Here is a 16,455-nt window from a genome sequence, read left to right as displayed (position 1 = left end):
AGAAGCTGGGAGGGGGCACAGCCAGGACAGCCGACCCAAACCGGCCAAAGGGCTATTCCATACCGTACGACGTCGTGCTCAGCACATAAACTGGGGGGAGTTGGTTGGGGGGCAGCGACCGCTGCTTGGGAACTGGCTGGGCATCGGTCGGTGGGTGGTGAGCAATTGCATTGTGCATCATTTATTTTGTATATTCTTTTATCATTATTATTATTTTCCCCTTCCTTTTCTGTCCTATTAAACTGTGTTTATCTCAACCGACAAATTTTACTTTTTTTTCCCGATTCTCTCCCCCATCCCACTGGGGTGGGGGGAGTGAGCGAACGGCTGTGTGGTGTTTAGCTGCCTGCCGGGTTAAACCACAACATTGTTGTTTTTTAAAAGATATTTGAGCAGTTTGATCCCAGCTTTGCAAGTCTGGCATGCTGGGTTTGGACTGTCAGTGGCCGAGAGCACTGGCCCATCACCCTCCATCATCTTAAAAACCAAAAAGCTGCAGATTCAGGCTTCTTTCTCTGTTTCACACTAATCTGCAGAGCCCTAACCGCCTCCAGCTGTCTTTTTCCCTTAGCAGCTGCAGAAAAACCCACAGCCAGCTCAGAAAATGCCTCGGACCTGTTGGTACAAAGCTCCAGACACGGGTGGAGCTGGTGCTATTGCATGTGCCGAGTTCAGCTCGTGCTCACGCCGTGCTCCAGGAGCCTTGCCGCCTCAGTTCATCTTTCCAAGGTGACTCCCTCCCTTCCTTATGGGGTCTGCCAAAATGTTTCTTGCCAGTGCTTCCTCTTTGGTGACCCGGAAAGCAGGGTGGGCTCTGCTCTCTGCTTCTCTCACCCTCCAAGGGGCCGTGTCATCACGCTAGGCTGAGCTGGATGGCTCACAGGCAGCGTCCGTGAGCCCGCAAGCAGGAGAGGAGTTTTTGGGGGATGCTTTTCATGGTTCCTGGGGGCATCTGCTCGATTGTAGCATTGCCCCAGAGGAGGGCGTCTGCAGGTGCCCTCAGCTGCACCCCAGCAGCTTGGTCCCTTGGAGCGATGTGTCACAGCTCGGGTCTGCTGGAGGCATCCCCCTTCTTTGTCACTGTCACTGGAGGGAGAGCATCCGTTGGGGCAGAGAGCGTGTCTGTGCCGTGGCTGCTGCCAGGGCAGAGTCTAGACCGGGCAGAGTCTAGTCTATTCTGCCCGTCCGCTGTAGCTGACTCACGAACGCACTTATGTAGGTGCCTGCGCGACGGGAAAACGGGCTCCTTGCCCTGAGTAACCCTGCAGGCTCTGGGTGCTCTGGTGTCGTCTCGCCTGTTGAAATCCTCTTGCTCTGGACGCTGTTCCGTTGTAGGTGTGCTGGCACGGGCTGTTGCCTCCGCATGGCGGCTGCACGGGGCTTTCTTGACAATTGGAGTCCAAAAAAGACTTTGCGTCCTTTCTGCATGCGGTCTGTCGAGTGAAAATAGCTTTTAAACCTTTGCTGCCACCTCTCTTCCTGCTCCAGGGCTTGTGGGAGCCTGTGCTTGGCAAAGGTGTGCAAATAACTGCCATGGGAATTCGCTTTCTTTGTCAGAAGCTTGGCCGGGGACACGGGGTTTGGGTTTCCAGCGGGATGGCCTTTCCGGCCCGGGCTGGGGGTTTGGGAGCCCCGTCCCCGGAGCAGCATCCCACGGCCTCCCCAGCTCTGCCTTTCCAGCACATGAGTCTCTTTGCCGGCAAGTCCACCGAGGGTAAAGGTGTGTGTAATTAGAGCAACTTGCTGCTGGGTTAAGATCCGTTCCTTTTTCCCTTTTTCCCCCTTTTTCACGTGCGTTACTCATGCCCGAGAGCGGGTTGCAGCATCTGTTGATGGGATGAATGAACAATCAACGCGTGACCTGTTGCTGAAGCGGGTGTAGCTGGTATTTTTAAGCTGTGTGAAGCCCTTGGGATTGGTTTCCCCTTTGGAGGACAGGCGCTGCGTTCCCAAGCCTTGCGTTGCCTCTAGGTACTAGGTTCTCCATGCAAGCCCTGCCGTGATGCTCTTCCCGTTTGGAAGCGGAAAAGGATTTACAGCAAAAACATGTTTCTCCTGCCCATCCCGTGGACGTTGAGTTGTGCACGAAGTAGCTCCCTGGAAGCAGGTGCACTGGGGGAACCTGCGGAGCAGCTCCTCGCTGTCGGTCGTGCTTTGCAATCCTGCAAAGTCGGCTCGGGGCTCATTTTTTTTAACTTTTATTTGTGCCCTTGGTTTCTTGTGCATTGGGTCAGCGGATCACGAGCACTGCCTCCTCTCCCATCCTCGCACACAGGGGCCTCGTCCCCCAGCCTCACTATGCCCGGGCAGCGCTGGCCCGGCAGTTCAGGTCATTCGGTGACCACAAACGTGGCTTATTGGCTTGTTTGCAACTCGGAGGACGCAAACCTTGGATGCTCTGGAGTGTAAGCAGATAAATATAGCTGATGGGACCTCTTTTTGTCTCCTGCTATTACTATCTCCATTCATAAATGTTTCATGCTCCGTTTTACAGCTTCTTAAATCTTCCCTCCTTTCCTCTTCCTACCTGCCCATCCTGCGCTAGAGAGGGGAAAGCCTCTGATCTTCTTAGCCTAAATTGATTTGCGATGAAGTTACCCGCCCTTGCTCTCATGCCAGCACTGTCCTGGTGGCTGACAGCTCTTCTCCATCCCTGCTCCTAAAACTGTCCCCCTCCATGCCATCACACACCCCTGCTTGCTTCTGCCAGCCAGCACGGAGGCCGTAGGGGCAGATTTGGGGGCAGTGGGGTGGCTGGGTAGCCATCCTCTCTCTCCTCTGCGTACGGGGTCAAGAAAACAGCCTGTCTGGGGGCTCCACAGGTCTGGGCCACCCCAGTCCCCCCAAAGCCAAGGGGAGGTGCCAGGCAGCAGGGTCCTGTGGGGCACCGCTCCAGGGATGCAGGAGTGAGCATGCTCAGGACCTTTCCGGGATGGACCTTGTGCATGGAGCACTGAGGTGCCGCAGGATACGTGCCTGGAGCACCAGCTCCGTAGCACAGCCCGGGTGTTGCACCAGGCTTGTGCCAGTAAGCTGTGGACACAAGCAGAGCTGGTTTTTTTTCCTAGTTTTCATCATGCTTTGCAGGTTTGCAGGCTGTTCCCTGCCATCGAGACCCACTGGAGTGACATCATCTCTGTTCCTGGCCTGAAGGTCTCGTCCCACGACTCGCAGCAGGGCACGGATACGGCAGAGCATGGATGGCTTCTCTGTCCCAGCGCGGGTGTGAGTCGGTGCTGGGATTTTCTCCTGCGGGTTCCCGGTTGTTCCGTGCTCCCACATTGGCTGCGGTAATACATCGCTTGGAGCACCAGCGCCGAGTCCGTAGCTCCATCCTCTTGCGCCCCTCATTGCACACAGCTCCTGTTCTTTGTTTCTGACATCCCATTTAGCCAGCACTCTCTTGAGCAGCTGAGTTGGTCGTGTCAAAGCTGGAAGCCATTAGAGGAGCAGGGTTGAGTTGCTTCGTTAGCAGTGAGCTGAATTATCTAACAAGCTGTGGGGGGTTGGTTTGTTCAAGTTTGTTTTCGAGCACTTCTCAGAGGAACGTTTGGAGAGATGAACTTCTTCCCACCTCAGCTGCTCGAGTCCTTTCTTCCCCATCTGCGGGGGAATCAGCCTGTGTTTATTTTCCTTCTGTGCTTTTAGCAGCTCACAGGGATCACCTTCCAAAATAGGCCATCCAAAACCAACACGAAACGAACCTACGCTGCAGAAAAGCTTCCCAACACCGGTGGGGGAAGCCGTGTCAAAAACACAAAGCCAGACAAAAAGCACAAAACTCCCCAGGGCTGGGTTGTTTTCCACCCTACACTTCCCTTCTTGGGTAGGTGAGCTTCCTCCTGGCCCTGATGCAATGTGCGTGTTTCCGCAGGGCTGCTTCAGCTCTTGTCTCGCCGAAATGCCTCTTTGCTGCCCGTGCCGTGCCCATGGAGGGGGGTCGTGCCAGGAGGAGCGGTGCCCCTTCTGCCAGCATTCGTGTTTTCCCCTGGATTGCCTTTTCTGTGCTCCATCCTGCTCTGTCACTGTAGGGGCCCGAGTAGTCTTTAATTAAAGACTTGGGGCTCTTCTCGTAAGCCAGGCTGACCTTGTTGCAGGGATGAATCAGCAGTAAATGACAGGCTGGTGCAGTCGGGGAAGAGGCATTGGCTCCACGTTGAGCTCCGTACTGCAGCTTGGGCAGCTGTGTGGGGCAGGAGCATTTCTGCTCAGTTTGAGGCAAACCTTGACCACCCTGGCAATGCTGAGTGGTTTTGGGAGGTTTTTGGGAAGCACCTGATGCCTGAAGCACTCTAGAAACGCTCCAGCTGTGCATCTTTCCCTGTGTGCATCCATGAACACTGCGAGTCGCTAAGGGACTTAACCACCCAAGGAAGCTCTCTTGAACTCACTGCTAGTAAAGCACTGGGACCAGTCCGAGAGCGAAACTGGAGAACCATTGCTGAAGGTACCTAGTGTGCGTTGGACAGGTCTGGTGGGGTGAGGTAGGTCCAGCTGAGCTGGAGGGTGGATGGGGATCTCTTGGGGACCTCAGCTGGACCCGTGGGAGAGCAAAGGTGGTCCTCCTTGGAAGGACCCACATCCCTCTTGGAAGGACCCACGTCCTCCCTGAAAGTAGGGCAGGATGGTGCCCTGATGGTGCACACGGCACCTCTGAGAGCCGTGTTGCGTGCACTGCCCTGCTCACCTGATCTCGTCCCGGTGTTGCTTGGCTTTCTCCCCTGCGTGATGTTGCATGCGACTGTAGTAATCCTGAACCAATGGAATGAGCTTGGATCACGCCAGGGCTTCGGGATGCCGACCCATGAAGCTGCTGACAGGATGGGGGCTTCGGCTTTGTGCTTGGTTTTGTGCTGAAGGAGTTGCTTGATCAGGAGGGGGACGTGGAAGGGACAACGTGACAGAAAGCCTCGGATCACGGTCAGCATTGCTTTTCTGTTAAGGGTTGGCTCTCTGTCCTCCTGGTCATCCCAGCAGCTTGTCTTCCGATCCTGGGAGGTGTGGGGCAGCCCACGCAGACCAGGTGTCACATAAAACCAAACGAGTTTTCTCATCGATGGGGAGAAAATACTGCCCAAGCGTTTTCCCCTTGTAGCTCAGATACCCAACGCAAGGTTTTTAGGAGTGGGGGCTCCCCGTGCCCCCCATAAACGGTCACCTGCAGCCCAACGGAGGACAAAGAGCAGAGGAGGGGGGACGGTGCGAACCAGGCGCTGACCCCGAGCAAATCCATCCTGTCAGCATCCTCCGTGGGGTTGCTTTCCCTCCTTAACAAACAGTTCCTACGCTCTTGTTTCCATGGCAGGGTGTTTTTTCCCTTTGCTCAGCACTAGCTGGCTTTCCGGTATGGGATGCTGCTAGAGGATGAGGGAAAGCACGTGTTTTTTGGGGGCCTGGAGATACAGCAGCGCTTTGTGTTCTGCTGTCCGTGCCTCCCTTGCTGCTCCAATTGATCCTGGCAACAGCAAATGTAAAAATAGATGCCGGGTGCTTGCTGCTTTTTCTCCCAAACCTGTGTTTTGGCAGCCGTGCTCCGTGGCTCGCTGTTCTCTTTGACTCTCGGTGGAGGCAAATGGGAGGAGAGAGGAGCCTTTGCACAGGAAAGGGTTTTCCTGAAACTGTCTGGAGGCAGTTTGGATGTGCTGATTAAACACGGTGACCTAAATGAGCGTGCACAGTCACGCAGGGGGGCTGGGGAGCCCTTCGCTGTACATCAGTGCTCACAAGCAGTGTTACTGCAGCAGGATGTGAGCTTGCAAACCCCCGGAGCACGTCCCACTTCCCAGGAGCTGCCCGAGAGCTCGCAGGGGCCTCCAGTTGCTTCCCCTCTCTGGGGCGTCTGTGGGGAGTTTTCTGTTTGAGGTTTCCTCTCCCGTCCCTGTGTGCTGGGGTGGCTTGCTGCTTCCTTCCTCCTGCAGAGATCCCTGGGGCCTGGGTGTCCGCCTGCCGCAAGCATCTGTGGATGGCAGATCTCGGGGTGATGCTGCGAGAAGTCCTTTGCCTTTGGGGGGATGCACGCCCAGCATGGTGCAATGCTGCAAGCCGGCACCCAATGCACAGAGGCGCTGGACCTGTGGGGCATAAGAGGGAAGAAATGGGGTTTTTTTTAGCAAAAGCTAATTGCCTGAACTTGCAGCTTGTGTCTTCAAGCTGGCTCGAGCTGCGTTCCCTGGATTTGTTGTGTTGGAGATATCTCTGAGCAAGCTTGGCTCCCCATACGGCCAGGGCCGAGGTGTCTCAGCAGAAGCATCACCTTTGCAGTGGAGGTGGGCAGCAGCTGGCGGGTGGAAAGGAGAAGTTCTCCATGGAGCAGGAGGAGGGTGTTGATATGGGACCAGCAGGCTGGGAAGCTGCAGGTTTCATCCTCCGCTCTGTGTTCAGGGGGAGACCCGTTTCCAGTTGCAGGGAGCAGGGAAGGAGCACAGGCTCGGGGACCGAGCACGTCTCCTTAGCTAGGAGCAATCCTTCTCCCTGTCCCCACCAGCTCTGGCACCGGGAGAAGAGACCCTCTTTAATTTAACATTTTTTAACTAGCAAAATCCATGTCAGGCTGTGGCCCCTCCGAACCTTGCTAAGAACAGCCCCCCGGGACTAGGTGGCCAGAGATGGGTGGCTTGTCCTGGATGTCCCGTGCAGTGAGGAGCTGGACCCAAACTGGTGGCACCTTCCTCAAGAGAGGCCTCCAAAACACCTCTGAGAAGCGGGTCCTTGCAGTCCTGGGTCCCCGGTGCTGGACGTGCTTGGCACGGCTTCCTCAATCTCCCCACGCTCCTCAGTGCCAGCACCTCTTCCACAGTCTGATTAATATAACCCAGTTAAATTCAGAGCGATTGGTCTGAGCCTGAGCTGCGAAGCCCATGGCTGCTATTTCAGACCTGGAAAAGGGTTTGTATGTGCAGAAGCTGTTATTTTTTCCCTAGGTGTATCATCTAGTCCCTTAAAAGAGATCGCGTCCCCCTCTGAGGCTTGGGCTCGGGTGGCCCTGATTCAGAAACCCCTCACCCAGGGCTTCCCCCCAAGGGCAGCTCGTGGAAGAAACATGGGGAACCGAGGGGTTCCCAACCCGAGGGATGGGGTTAATAGCGAAAAGATGCTGCGGGAGTTTGTGTTTAGCTGGGCTGGGACTTGAAACCCGCCCTCCTGCCGCATCCCGGCTGAGGCAGTGTTTGTACCTCCTGTTTCCACTGGAACTGATTCATTAAAAAAAAAAAGAAAAACCGAACATGGAACAACTTAATCATCCCAAACACCCATTTTGTGCCATAAACTTAGAGCTCAGCCTAAAAATAGCTCTGTTCCCTGTTTGAGGTGTAGTCCCGACTGCTTGCTGACTGCTGATTAGGTCTAGGGAACCAAAAATAGCTCCTTAATCCAGCGCCAGCATAAGCAGAGGTTTTTCCTTGAACGGATGCTTTTTGAAGAGATCAGGTTTTAAGGCTTGTTCTTTCAAAGGTGTCGCCGCCGAGCACCCAAATTAATTTTAATGACCACAACATTATAAGTGATGGGACGGGAGATGCTGAGAGCGCATCCATGTGAGCTGAGCCAGTGCAGGGCTCTTACGGGCTGTTACATCTCATCATCCTCAAGCTTGTGCCTTTCCTTATGTTAATCCACCCAGATTTTCTCTCTTTTTTTTTTTCTTTTTTTTTTTTTTTCCCATGGGATGACGTAAGATATAAAAACTACTCGCGAAGTTTTTTTCTTTTCCTGCTAAATGATTCAGCCCCCAAATCTCTCCTCTCCCAGCTGGCAGGCTGCTGCAGCCCTTCCTTCTTGAACTTCTTCCAGGTCTCGCATCAAACTGAGCAACGTAATATTTGATGTGCTGTGGCCACAGCCTGTTCCAAGCAGCCTTTTCCTCACTGCTCCTACGGGAAGGGTCCGCCTGACTCACCTGCTCCTGCTCCCCTAACTGCTCCCTGGCAGCGGATCAGCCCGTTTGAGTGTCTCTTTGCTGCCGTTGGCTTGCTGTAAGGGGTTAATGCTGCTTTTTTTCATGGGTTTTTTTCTGTATGCCTGGATATTTTCAAGCTTGAAGCCTGGGTACTGAACATTTTTCAAAGGGCATTGTATGGGGGTGGAATAAGCAAATGGTGGGAATAGGAATGAGTTCGCTGGGGATTTAACCCCGCGTCTGTGCCCAGCAAAGTCCCAGGCGCTGTCCCTCTTGCATTTCGGCGGCAGCAGAATTGGATGGCGAAGGACCTGGGTACTTCCAACTGTACGCTCCTGTTATTTATCCTAGCATCCCAGCAGGGAGTTAGGGGTTTTGTGCCCCCTTCCCAAGCCCTCCTCAGGCTTTCCAGCTCCTCCCTTCATCTGAGATGGCGATAACTTCCCCAGCAGTAATTCAGGAACTTCTGGAGGACGTGATTCAAGTTTTCTCCTCGCCCTGGTGATTTCAGCATGGTCACACCCATCTCCATCCCTTCACATTTTCCTTCCCCCTTTTTTTTTTTTCTTTTCAGTGACTTTACTTTTCGAGTGGATGGAAAACACCACCGGGATTTTTATTTTCTGGGAAATCAATGGGAAATTGTTAACCCAGGTCTAGAAATTTCTTCCACCTCCCGTTGCTGCGTGTTTCTCCAATGAAGCGTGTCACAGAGAAACAGGGTCTGTCCTGAACCTACAGATTTCCTTGCGCCTTGTTAAGGGGAATTTTAATTCTTTGATCCGGGAGGGATCAGAGCTGCCAGGGCAGCAGCTGTGCTGCAGACCCGCTCATCCTGCTGCAGCCGCCCTGGGAAGCGGCACCTGGAACCAGGGCACAAAGACGGGGCATCTCGCTGGAGGAGAGGGGAGCGAAGGCCCGCTGGGTCGGCAGCGGTTTTGGGGAAGAAACGGTTCCCTTGTGACCCGTGTTTCGTGCTGCCCCATCTGAGCGTGGTACTGCTGTGAACTGGAGAACTAGAAGGTGTCTCCAGGCATCTCTTGCTTTGGTGTCCTCTCACCCATCGTTCATTCCAGCTGGCAGGAGGCAAGTCCCCTCTCCCATCGCATACCAGGGGTTGCTCCATGCCCTGCTAGTGCACAGGCTATTCCCTGCGGAAGGATCGGGCCCTAAATGGAGGTTGGGAGGGTTTTTTGCCTTCTGCAGTGAATGTTTTGGAGGCTTTTCCCATGCTCCTTCCATCCCTGTGTGCAAAGCTACGGAGCAAAGTCTGCGTTATGGGTTTCGTCTGGGGCAGAGCAGCGGGGAGCATCCCCCAGTAACCTGCTGCGGAGTTGGTTGAAGCTTTTGCGCTGGTGGATATGGCCAATAGCTCCTTTGGGAGCTCTCACCAGCCCCAGCGGCGTGGTGCTGGGCTTTGGCGACCGGCACGAGGGGTGTTAAAATAAAGTCCTTTTCCCTCCTTGGCTCAGGCTTCTGGTTGCCTCAAATTTTACAGACATTTCAGCAGAATTGAGGGATTTGGAGGAGGGGAAGGTGATGGGCGTATAGGTTTGCTGCATCCCCCACCGTCACCGATCACATCAGGTCATCACAGATCCCAAAGCTGTACCACAGGCTGGAGACTGCCATCGGCAGGCTGTGGGGATGCAGATATTTCCCAAAAATCCAGCAACCTGGGTAGGGTAGGGTAGGGTTGGGTAGGGTAGGTGCTGCACGGCAGCTCCTCCTGCCCTTGAAGGGCTCTTGGGATGCAACATCCTCTAAATGCTTGATGCAAGGACACTTCTAGGCAAACTTCAGCATCTTTATTTAGGGTGAGGCATGGAAGGTCTGGCATAAAGTTATTTTAATGAATGTTGTTGAGTGCCTTTGCCATTACGGTACTGTCTCTGACTTGAAAGGATTTGTTCTGAGTCACTGGCTCTTGAATATTTAAAACGCAAGCACAAAGCACCGTCTTTTTTTAAACATGGGCTCACAGCAACGTATCAACTGACCATACAAAAATTTGGCCACCGGTAACTTTCCCCTGAAACTCACGGCGGTATCTGATGCCAGGGTGAGCGAGGTGGTGTTTGCCAGGTTATTTAGTGGAAGTGCTTGAGGACAGGGATGGAGACAGAGCTCTTGTAAAGCCGCTGCGTTTCAGGGAGAGGTCTGGTTCCGTGCGACACCTCCATGCTTGGTGTTTGCGTGTCTCTGACTCAGGTCTTAGGTGACTTCTGGGGCGCTTGTGCTAGCTCCCACCCAGCAGCATCCTCCCCAAGGTCTTCCTGGCTTGCGGCTCTTGGAAATGACGGAGGGGCCTCTCCTTTCTTTCCTCTCTGGCTCCAGGTGGCACAAGCTACACTCCAAGGCTGGGAAGAAGGAGAAGGAGCGTGGTGAGATCCTGGTGAGCATCCAGTTTACGCGCAACAACCTCACGGCCAGCATGTTCGACCTGTCCATGAAGGACAAGCCGCGGTCGCCCTTCGGCAAGCTGAAGGACAAGATGAAAGGCAAGAAGAAATACGACTTGGAGTCGGCTTCTGCCATCATCCCCAGCAGCATGGGCGCCCTCGACATGGAGGATGACTACGACATCGGGGGCAAGAAGTCCAAAGTCAAGGGCTTCTTCTTGAAGAACAAGCTGCGCAAGTCATCCCTGACGCAATCCAACACCTCCCTGGGATCTGACAGCACCATCTCTTCTGCCAGCCTGGGCTTGGCTGCAAATGTTCCCGAGGTAACCAAATCCCCGAGCAGACACAGCAGTCTGTCCACGGAGCGCTCTGGTAAGAGGATAACGGTTTTAATCCTCCCCCCACACACTTTTTTCCCCTTTCTTTTCTTTGTAAGGGACTGTTGAGGCTTTCCTGCAAACCTGTTAACTAACTGCTTACCTAAGAAGCGGCGTCCTGCACAAACCCTCCGAGACCTTCTGCATGCTGGCAGTAACGTGCTTGCCAGAACGGGGGGAGACATCTAAGATTCTGCTTTTCATGCTGAGCCTGTATATGAACAGCCTGACTTAGGCTGATGCTGCATGTGCTCTCTGCAGCGCACCACGAGCTTGCGGGCTACGAGGGTTCTTTAGGACCGTTTCTTCTCTGCCCCCTAAAAGCGGGTCGCTAACACTGACTCATAGCAGTAAGCCCCTGGGAGAGGGCTGGGCGAAGCAGAGCACGTTACTGCTGCGCTGCTGCCCGGCTGTCTAATGAGACGCCTCCGGCTTGGAGGCAAAGCTGAAACAGTGACCGGTTCCTGGTGATTAAAGCAATCTGAGCTCTTGGCGCTCGGAGAGCGGCGATTTGCAAACAAAAAAGGCCCTTGTAGTGAATTAATTCTTGCCGTCCCTTGAAAACAAAATATATAATTAAATGGCTTAATTGGCTGGAGACAGCAAATTCCCATATTGGGTGGTAGTCCCTGGGTACGTGCTGCTTCTCACTGTGCTGGTGAAGCCACCCACATGATGCTTCTCGGTTTCTGCTGGGTGACATTCCCGTGCGTGGCCAGAGAGCGAGCGGAGGCACCGGTCTGGCCCCATCATCCTCGTGTCGTGGTGAAGGAGGCAGCATCTCCGTCTAGAATGGGAGAGCAGCTGCGTGTCACCTAAAGTCCAGGCAGTCCTTCTCACCGGGCTCTCCACGTAACCCCAAAATCTGCTGAGAGTTAGCAGTAGCCACAGGGTCAGGCAGTGGGAGGGAGAAACAGGCGCTGGACCCTCCTGGTTTATATCACGCACAGCAGCAGCCTGGCCTGTCAGAGCGGAGCTCGGGGCTTGTCGTTCAGGCAGTGGGAGGGAGAAACAGGCGCTGGACCCTCCTGGTTTATATCACGCACAGCAGCAGCCTGGCCTGTCAGAGCGGAGCTCGGGGGCTTGTCTTTTATTCAATGCAAACTCTTAAATCACACGGAAGCATAAACCCTTTAAGTAGCTTCTGGGTAGTTTCTTGCATTTATTATTGATCTCAGATCCTCTCAGACAAGGGGTTTGTCGTCTTATAGAGACTCCTCTCCGGATCCTGCAGCGGGAGGTGATGTGCTTGGGGAGAATATCATATAGCCTGTATAGCCACATACTTGTGACCTGTGCTTTGCATTTCTAGTGATTTAATTATAATCCGGTAGAGCCTGGGAGGGAGAAAGCCAGTATGATTTCACAGATCTTTTTAGTGTTTGCAAGTAGAAGATAACGATGCTTGTCGTACCTGTGCCTGTTACTCAGATGGCCTCACCTTCATTTTGTGTTTTATTTCCCCCCAGTGAAAGACTACTTGCCATCTCCAAAGCTGACCCACAAGAGAGCATTCAGTGACGATGTCTCCCAAGTCAGCCCGGTCCTGGAGCCCAAAGCAATCCAAAGCCTGAAGCCAAAGAACGATCCCGTGTCCCGGTCTTCCCTCTGCATCAACGGGAGCCACGTTTACAGCGATGAACCTGCACCAAAGAGCCCCGTGTCTGTCCCGCAGAGCTCTGCGCCGCTGTCCGTGCCCAGCGTCCCCAGACGGCAGGAGGAGGGCTTCGGCTTCACTCCCCTCCATCCCGACTTCCACGAGGTGCCTTGGGGGATCAGCAACTTTGAGAGGACACAGCAGAGAGACGAGCCCAGGTTCATCCCGTCTCCTCCCAGCTTAGCCTTGCAAGAAGAGCTCAAGGTCTCCACGAAAGCCGTCACTCTCAGTAACCATCTGGGCAGAGCCAAGATGGAAGAAAACAGTCGCTTAGAGAACAAGCCGACTCAAGCTGCAACACCCATGGTCTTCTCCACGGAAACGACGAAGGACAAACAACCTGAGGAAACGAGGAAGGAAGACAAGAAGGCGAAGGGCGGCCTCTTCCACCACGGGGGCAACAAGAGTGACGTGGGGAGCAAAGGCCAGGGGGAGAAAGTGGGATTCTCCCACGACTCGTCCGTCCACGCGACGGCAGGGGGAGATGAGAGGAATAAAACCAGCGGCTGGTTCAGTTCAAAGGAGCCCAAAGAATCCCCTCAGAAACCCAGGTCAGTGAAACGGGTGTGTTGACGTCTAGGCCATTAACTAGCTGCCCCAGCCTCCCGTCTTCAACGGCTGCGCTGTTAAATGCTCTCCAGCATCAGCGGAGGACCGGTCCCCATTGCTCAGACAAGATGATAGCGGGGGAAATGCTTCCTTGGTCTTAAATGTCTCAAAGGGAGGGTGATTTTTCCTGGATCCTCCCCTGGCTTCTGCCACAAACCAATTCCATTTGCCCTCCCGGGCCGTGTTTCCCGGTTGGGGAAGGGAGGGATCCCCTTCATGGAGAGGGAGACATTTCCCTCTGCAGAGGTGAGGCTCAGCGTGGTCATGCCAAGTATTTCTGTGGCCTCAAAGTAAAGGATCGTTATCCTTTAATTAGCTAAAAACCCTTCCCTGGCAGTCAGTGTAGGATGCGGGACATACTGACATGTAATCACATTTTTTTATTAACATCGCACCCCCTCTACGTCGCTGGTCTGGCCTGGGGGTGCGGTACTTTGGTAACTCGAGATATTATTAATATTTCTGAAGTAACTAATCCCAGCCCTGCTCTTTCCCTTTCTCATCCCACCCCAGCCTTCCCTCCTTCCGATTATGAATCTCTAATTGTTCTTGCTTCGCGTGATGATTCATCCCTCCAAATCCTCAGCACTGTATTTGTGGCACACAAAACGTGGTGTTCGTGCTGTTTCTGTGCGGGCTTTATCGTGACAGTGTGTCACCCCCGTCCATCCCTGTGGCCCCTGGCAGGTGAGCTGGCAGTCCAGAGGTCGACCGAGAGCCCGGTGCGGTTATCATTGCTCAGTAAGAGGGAGAAAACGGGGTTAAAAGCAGCCAGAGAAAATAACTAGCAGTTGAGAGCTGGTTGAATCTACAGGGTTGATTTATTATAGGGATTTTCTAATCTGGGCTGACTTTAACCTAATTTATTAAGCAGAAGGGTTTTAATTCAGTCTAAGCCTCCTTTAATGAGGCTCATGGTTTATTCAACCTAACCAGATTCCCACACGGGTTAAACTGCTTTTAAAGTGCTCCTCAGACATAAGTGAGGGGGTGAGCACATCGCTCAATATGGCTTCAGAACAGGGGCAGCCCCAAAAGTCCTCCTCTTCTCACCCCACAAGAAGATGTTGTGCTCGTAGTGATCTTTAAGGCCAACGGGAGGCAAGAACGTGCTGCCGCCCCCCTTCTCAAGGACCGAAGGCCATGTGTCCTTGTCCTGCGTGCCACACGTGGTCCCTCGAGAGGAGCATGTGCTGTCGGTGCGAGGATGGGAGAGGAGCCACAAGGGCTGGTAAGGCTCGGTCCTGCCCGCTGCCAGCGCTCCCAGCTGCAGGGGCAGAGCTGGGGACACCGAGGCAGGCGGGGAGCTGCTCCCCTGAGTCACGAACATCCCATCTCGCAGGGCCTGGAGCTCTTTTCCCCCGAAGCCTTTCGTTGGGGAGCGAAGCCTGGCTCGCACGGGGGAGGCAATGGGGAACGGAAGGACCAGGCAGGATGTGGGCTCTCAGTCCTCGAGCTGCTCCGGCAGCAGGAGAAATGAATGTGAGGTCCTGGGACTGCTGTGGCTGCATTCCTGCGTACGGGTCTTTCATCTCCAGGAGACTTGAAACCCCAGTAGTTACTTGGTGTCACATCCCGGTGCAAGGTTTGTTTCTGGATGAGACTAATGGATTCAGGTCTCTGAATGCTGTGATTGAGGAAGGACAGAATATTACCACTCAAGATTGTTCTTTTAATTTTTTTTTCATTTTGCGATAATAAACCTGCTGTACTTGGTGTCACATCCCGGCGCAAGGTTTGTTTCTGGATGAGACTAATGGATTCAGGTCTCTGAATGCTGTGATTGAGGAGACAGAATATTACCACTCAAGATTGTTCTTTTAATTTTTTTTTCATTTTGCGATAATAAACCTGCTGTTTGATTTAAGTCCTAGAATAGAAAAGATACAGTATGAAAAATAAACCCATTAAAAAATCCTACTGTATTCAGGCGGTGACTCCACAAGCTGCCTGAGCCAGCCAGCAAAGTACTGTGAGCCTACGATGTACGCGTGTGATGGGATGGGAGATGCGCTCTGCATCTCCCTCTGGGGCCTTTTCCTCGATAAATGGGTGAGAAACCTGCGGGTTTCCTCCTGCTTTGCAGTTCTAGGAAGGAGGCCGACACGGGCCGTGCGTTACAACCTGACGCGTGCACCGTGCCTGCCCCACCCCTCTGATGGATGCTGCTGTCTTCAAGGCAAGGATGTCCGATCCGGCTGTAAATCGGCTCCCGAACGCCTGTAGCATCCAACCCAGAGGATAATCGCTGTGAGGGCAGAGGTGCCCTTAAACACTGCTGGTTTCTAACAACCCTCTGCCTTTTTTCAGATGACAGCTGCTGGACCCATTCCTAGCGTTATTCCTCTCCCAGAGGGTTTTCACTCTGTGTTTTGTTTTTTTATCTACTTCAGTGCTCACAGTTTCATTTCAAGCTAAGCTGAAGCTAAGCTTTGCTTAGAGTCAGTTTGCCATGGCATGCCGAGGACCCTGTCCGCAGACGTCTGTCTTCTAAGGAGAAACCTGGATGAGCCATGCGGCAGCAGCTCCTCTGGCTGGGGTTTTCTCTCCCAAAACTAGGAATTGCTTTGAAGCAGCACGGGCTGGAGGGAACAGATTCATAGGGGCCCCTTTTGGGGCGTTTATAAGCATCTGAATGGGCTTTAATTGCAGTTTGCAATTTGAAAATGGGAAGTAATGAGCTTAAACTGTAGCAAGGGAGATTTAAGGTAGTCATTAGGAGAAGTCTCTTGTGGAGGATGTTGAAGTGCTAGAGCTGCCTGGCTGGGAGGAGGAAACCCAGTGTCTGGGGCTTTGGGGACCGGGGTAGATGAACGCCTTTGGGGAACATTACAAGAAGCGTTTGTCCTAGCATATGGCCCAGGCTGGGCAGTGGGAGATGGTGACCGAGTCTAATTTGATGCAAAAATGGCCTTTCCGTCATCACAGGGAGAGGGACTCTCTCTAGTCTGGCTTTCCTGGTTCTTCATTTTTTCTGACCATTAATTACAACGCCACTACTTATTCTAATTATACAGAACTCTAACTTTTCTGATTTTATTCTCCTTCCTTACACTGAACGACCTTGTGGACCATGCCACTGATTCAAGTCCAAGCTGTTGAAGAGTTTATTAGGTCTCGATGGTGTCAGGTTGAACGTATGGTCTGGTGCCATCCGTGTTGTGACAATCAAATGCGTATGGTCCCTCAAGTGTGCGATTGAAAAGTTAGCAGTGCTTATCTGTGGGTGTTTTATGGATGTCCATCTGCATCTGGAGGAGCTATTCAGTTACCAGTGTAACTTCTAGAGCTGAAGACGGATTAACCTTTGCTTTGTAGAGAGAACCAGCCTCTGAATCGAGCAGTTTTACGTCTTTGACTTATCTGCAGAAAGGATTTTTTCCTTCCCGCTCTCCTGATTCTGGAAGTTTCAGCTTTGCAGCTCCTGTCAGCTGAGCAAGCAGCATCTCCTCACCTTTTTGCCCACCGTGGATAGGTCAAGTTTCATCCGGAGCTGAACGTGGGGAGAGA

The 16,455-nt window shown here is 53.2% G+C and overlaps 1 protein-coding gene across 1 annotated transcript in view; it reads left to right on the top strand.

Annotated features, from left to right (window-relative positions):
• Positions 1–16,455, top strand: part of RAB11FIP5 (RAB11 family interacting protein 5) — a 47,523-nt gene that overhangs the window by 9,638 nt on the left and 21,430 nt on the right. The window contains exons 3-4 of the mRNA XM_009290715.1: positions 10,235–10,674; positions 12,149–12,887. Coding sequence (XP_009288990.1) covers positions 10,235–10,674; positions 12,149–12,887 — 1,179 coding nt within the window. The remainder of the gene's footprint in view (positions 1–10,234; positions 10,675–12,148; positions 12,888–16,455) is intronic.

The sequence above is a fragment of the Aptenodytes forsteri genome, unplaced genomic scaffold, assembly GCF_000699145.1.
Source record: "Aptenodytes forsteri isolate BGI_AS27 unplaced genomic scaffold, ASM69914v1 Scaffold236, whole genome shotgun sequence".
Lineage (NCBI taxonomy): Eukaryota > Metazoa > Chordata > Aves > Sphenisciformes > Spheniscidae > Aptenodytes > Aptenodytes forsteri.
The sequence above is the reverse complement of the archived record's forward strand: the minus strand, read 5'-3'. Positions and strand labels throughout refer to the sequence as shown.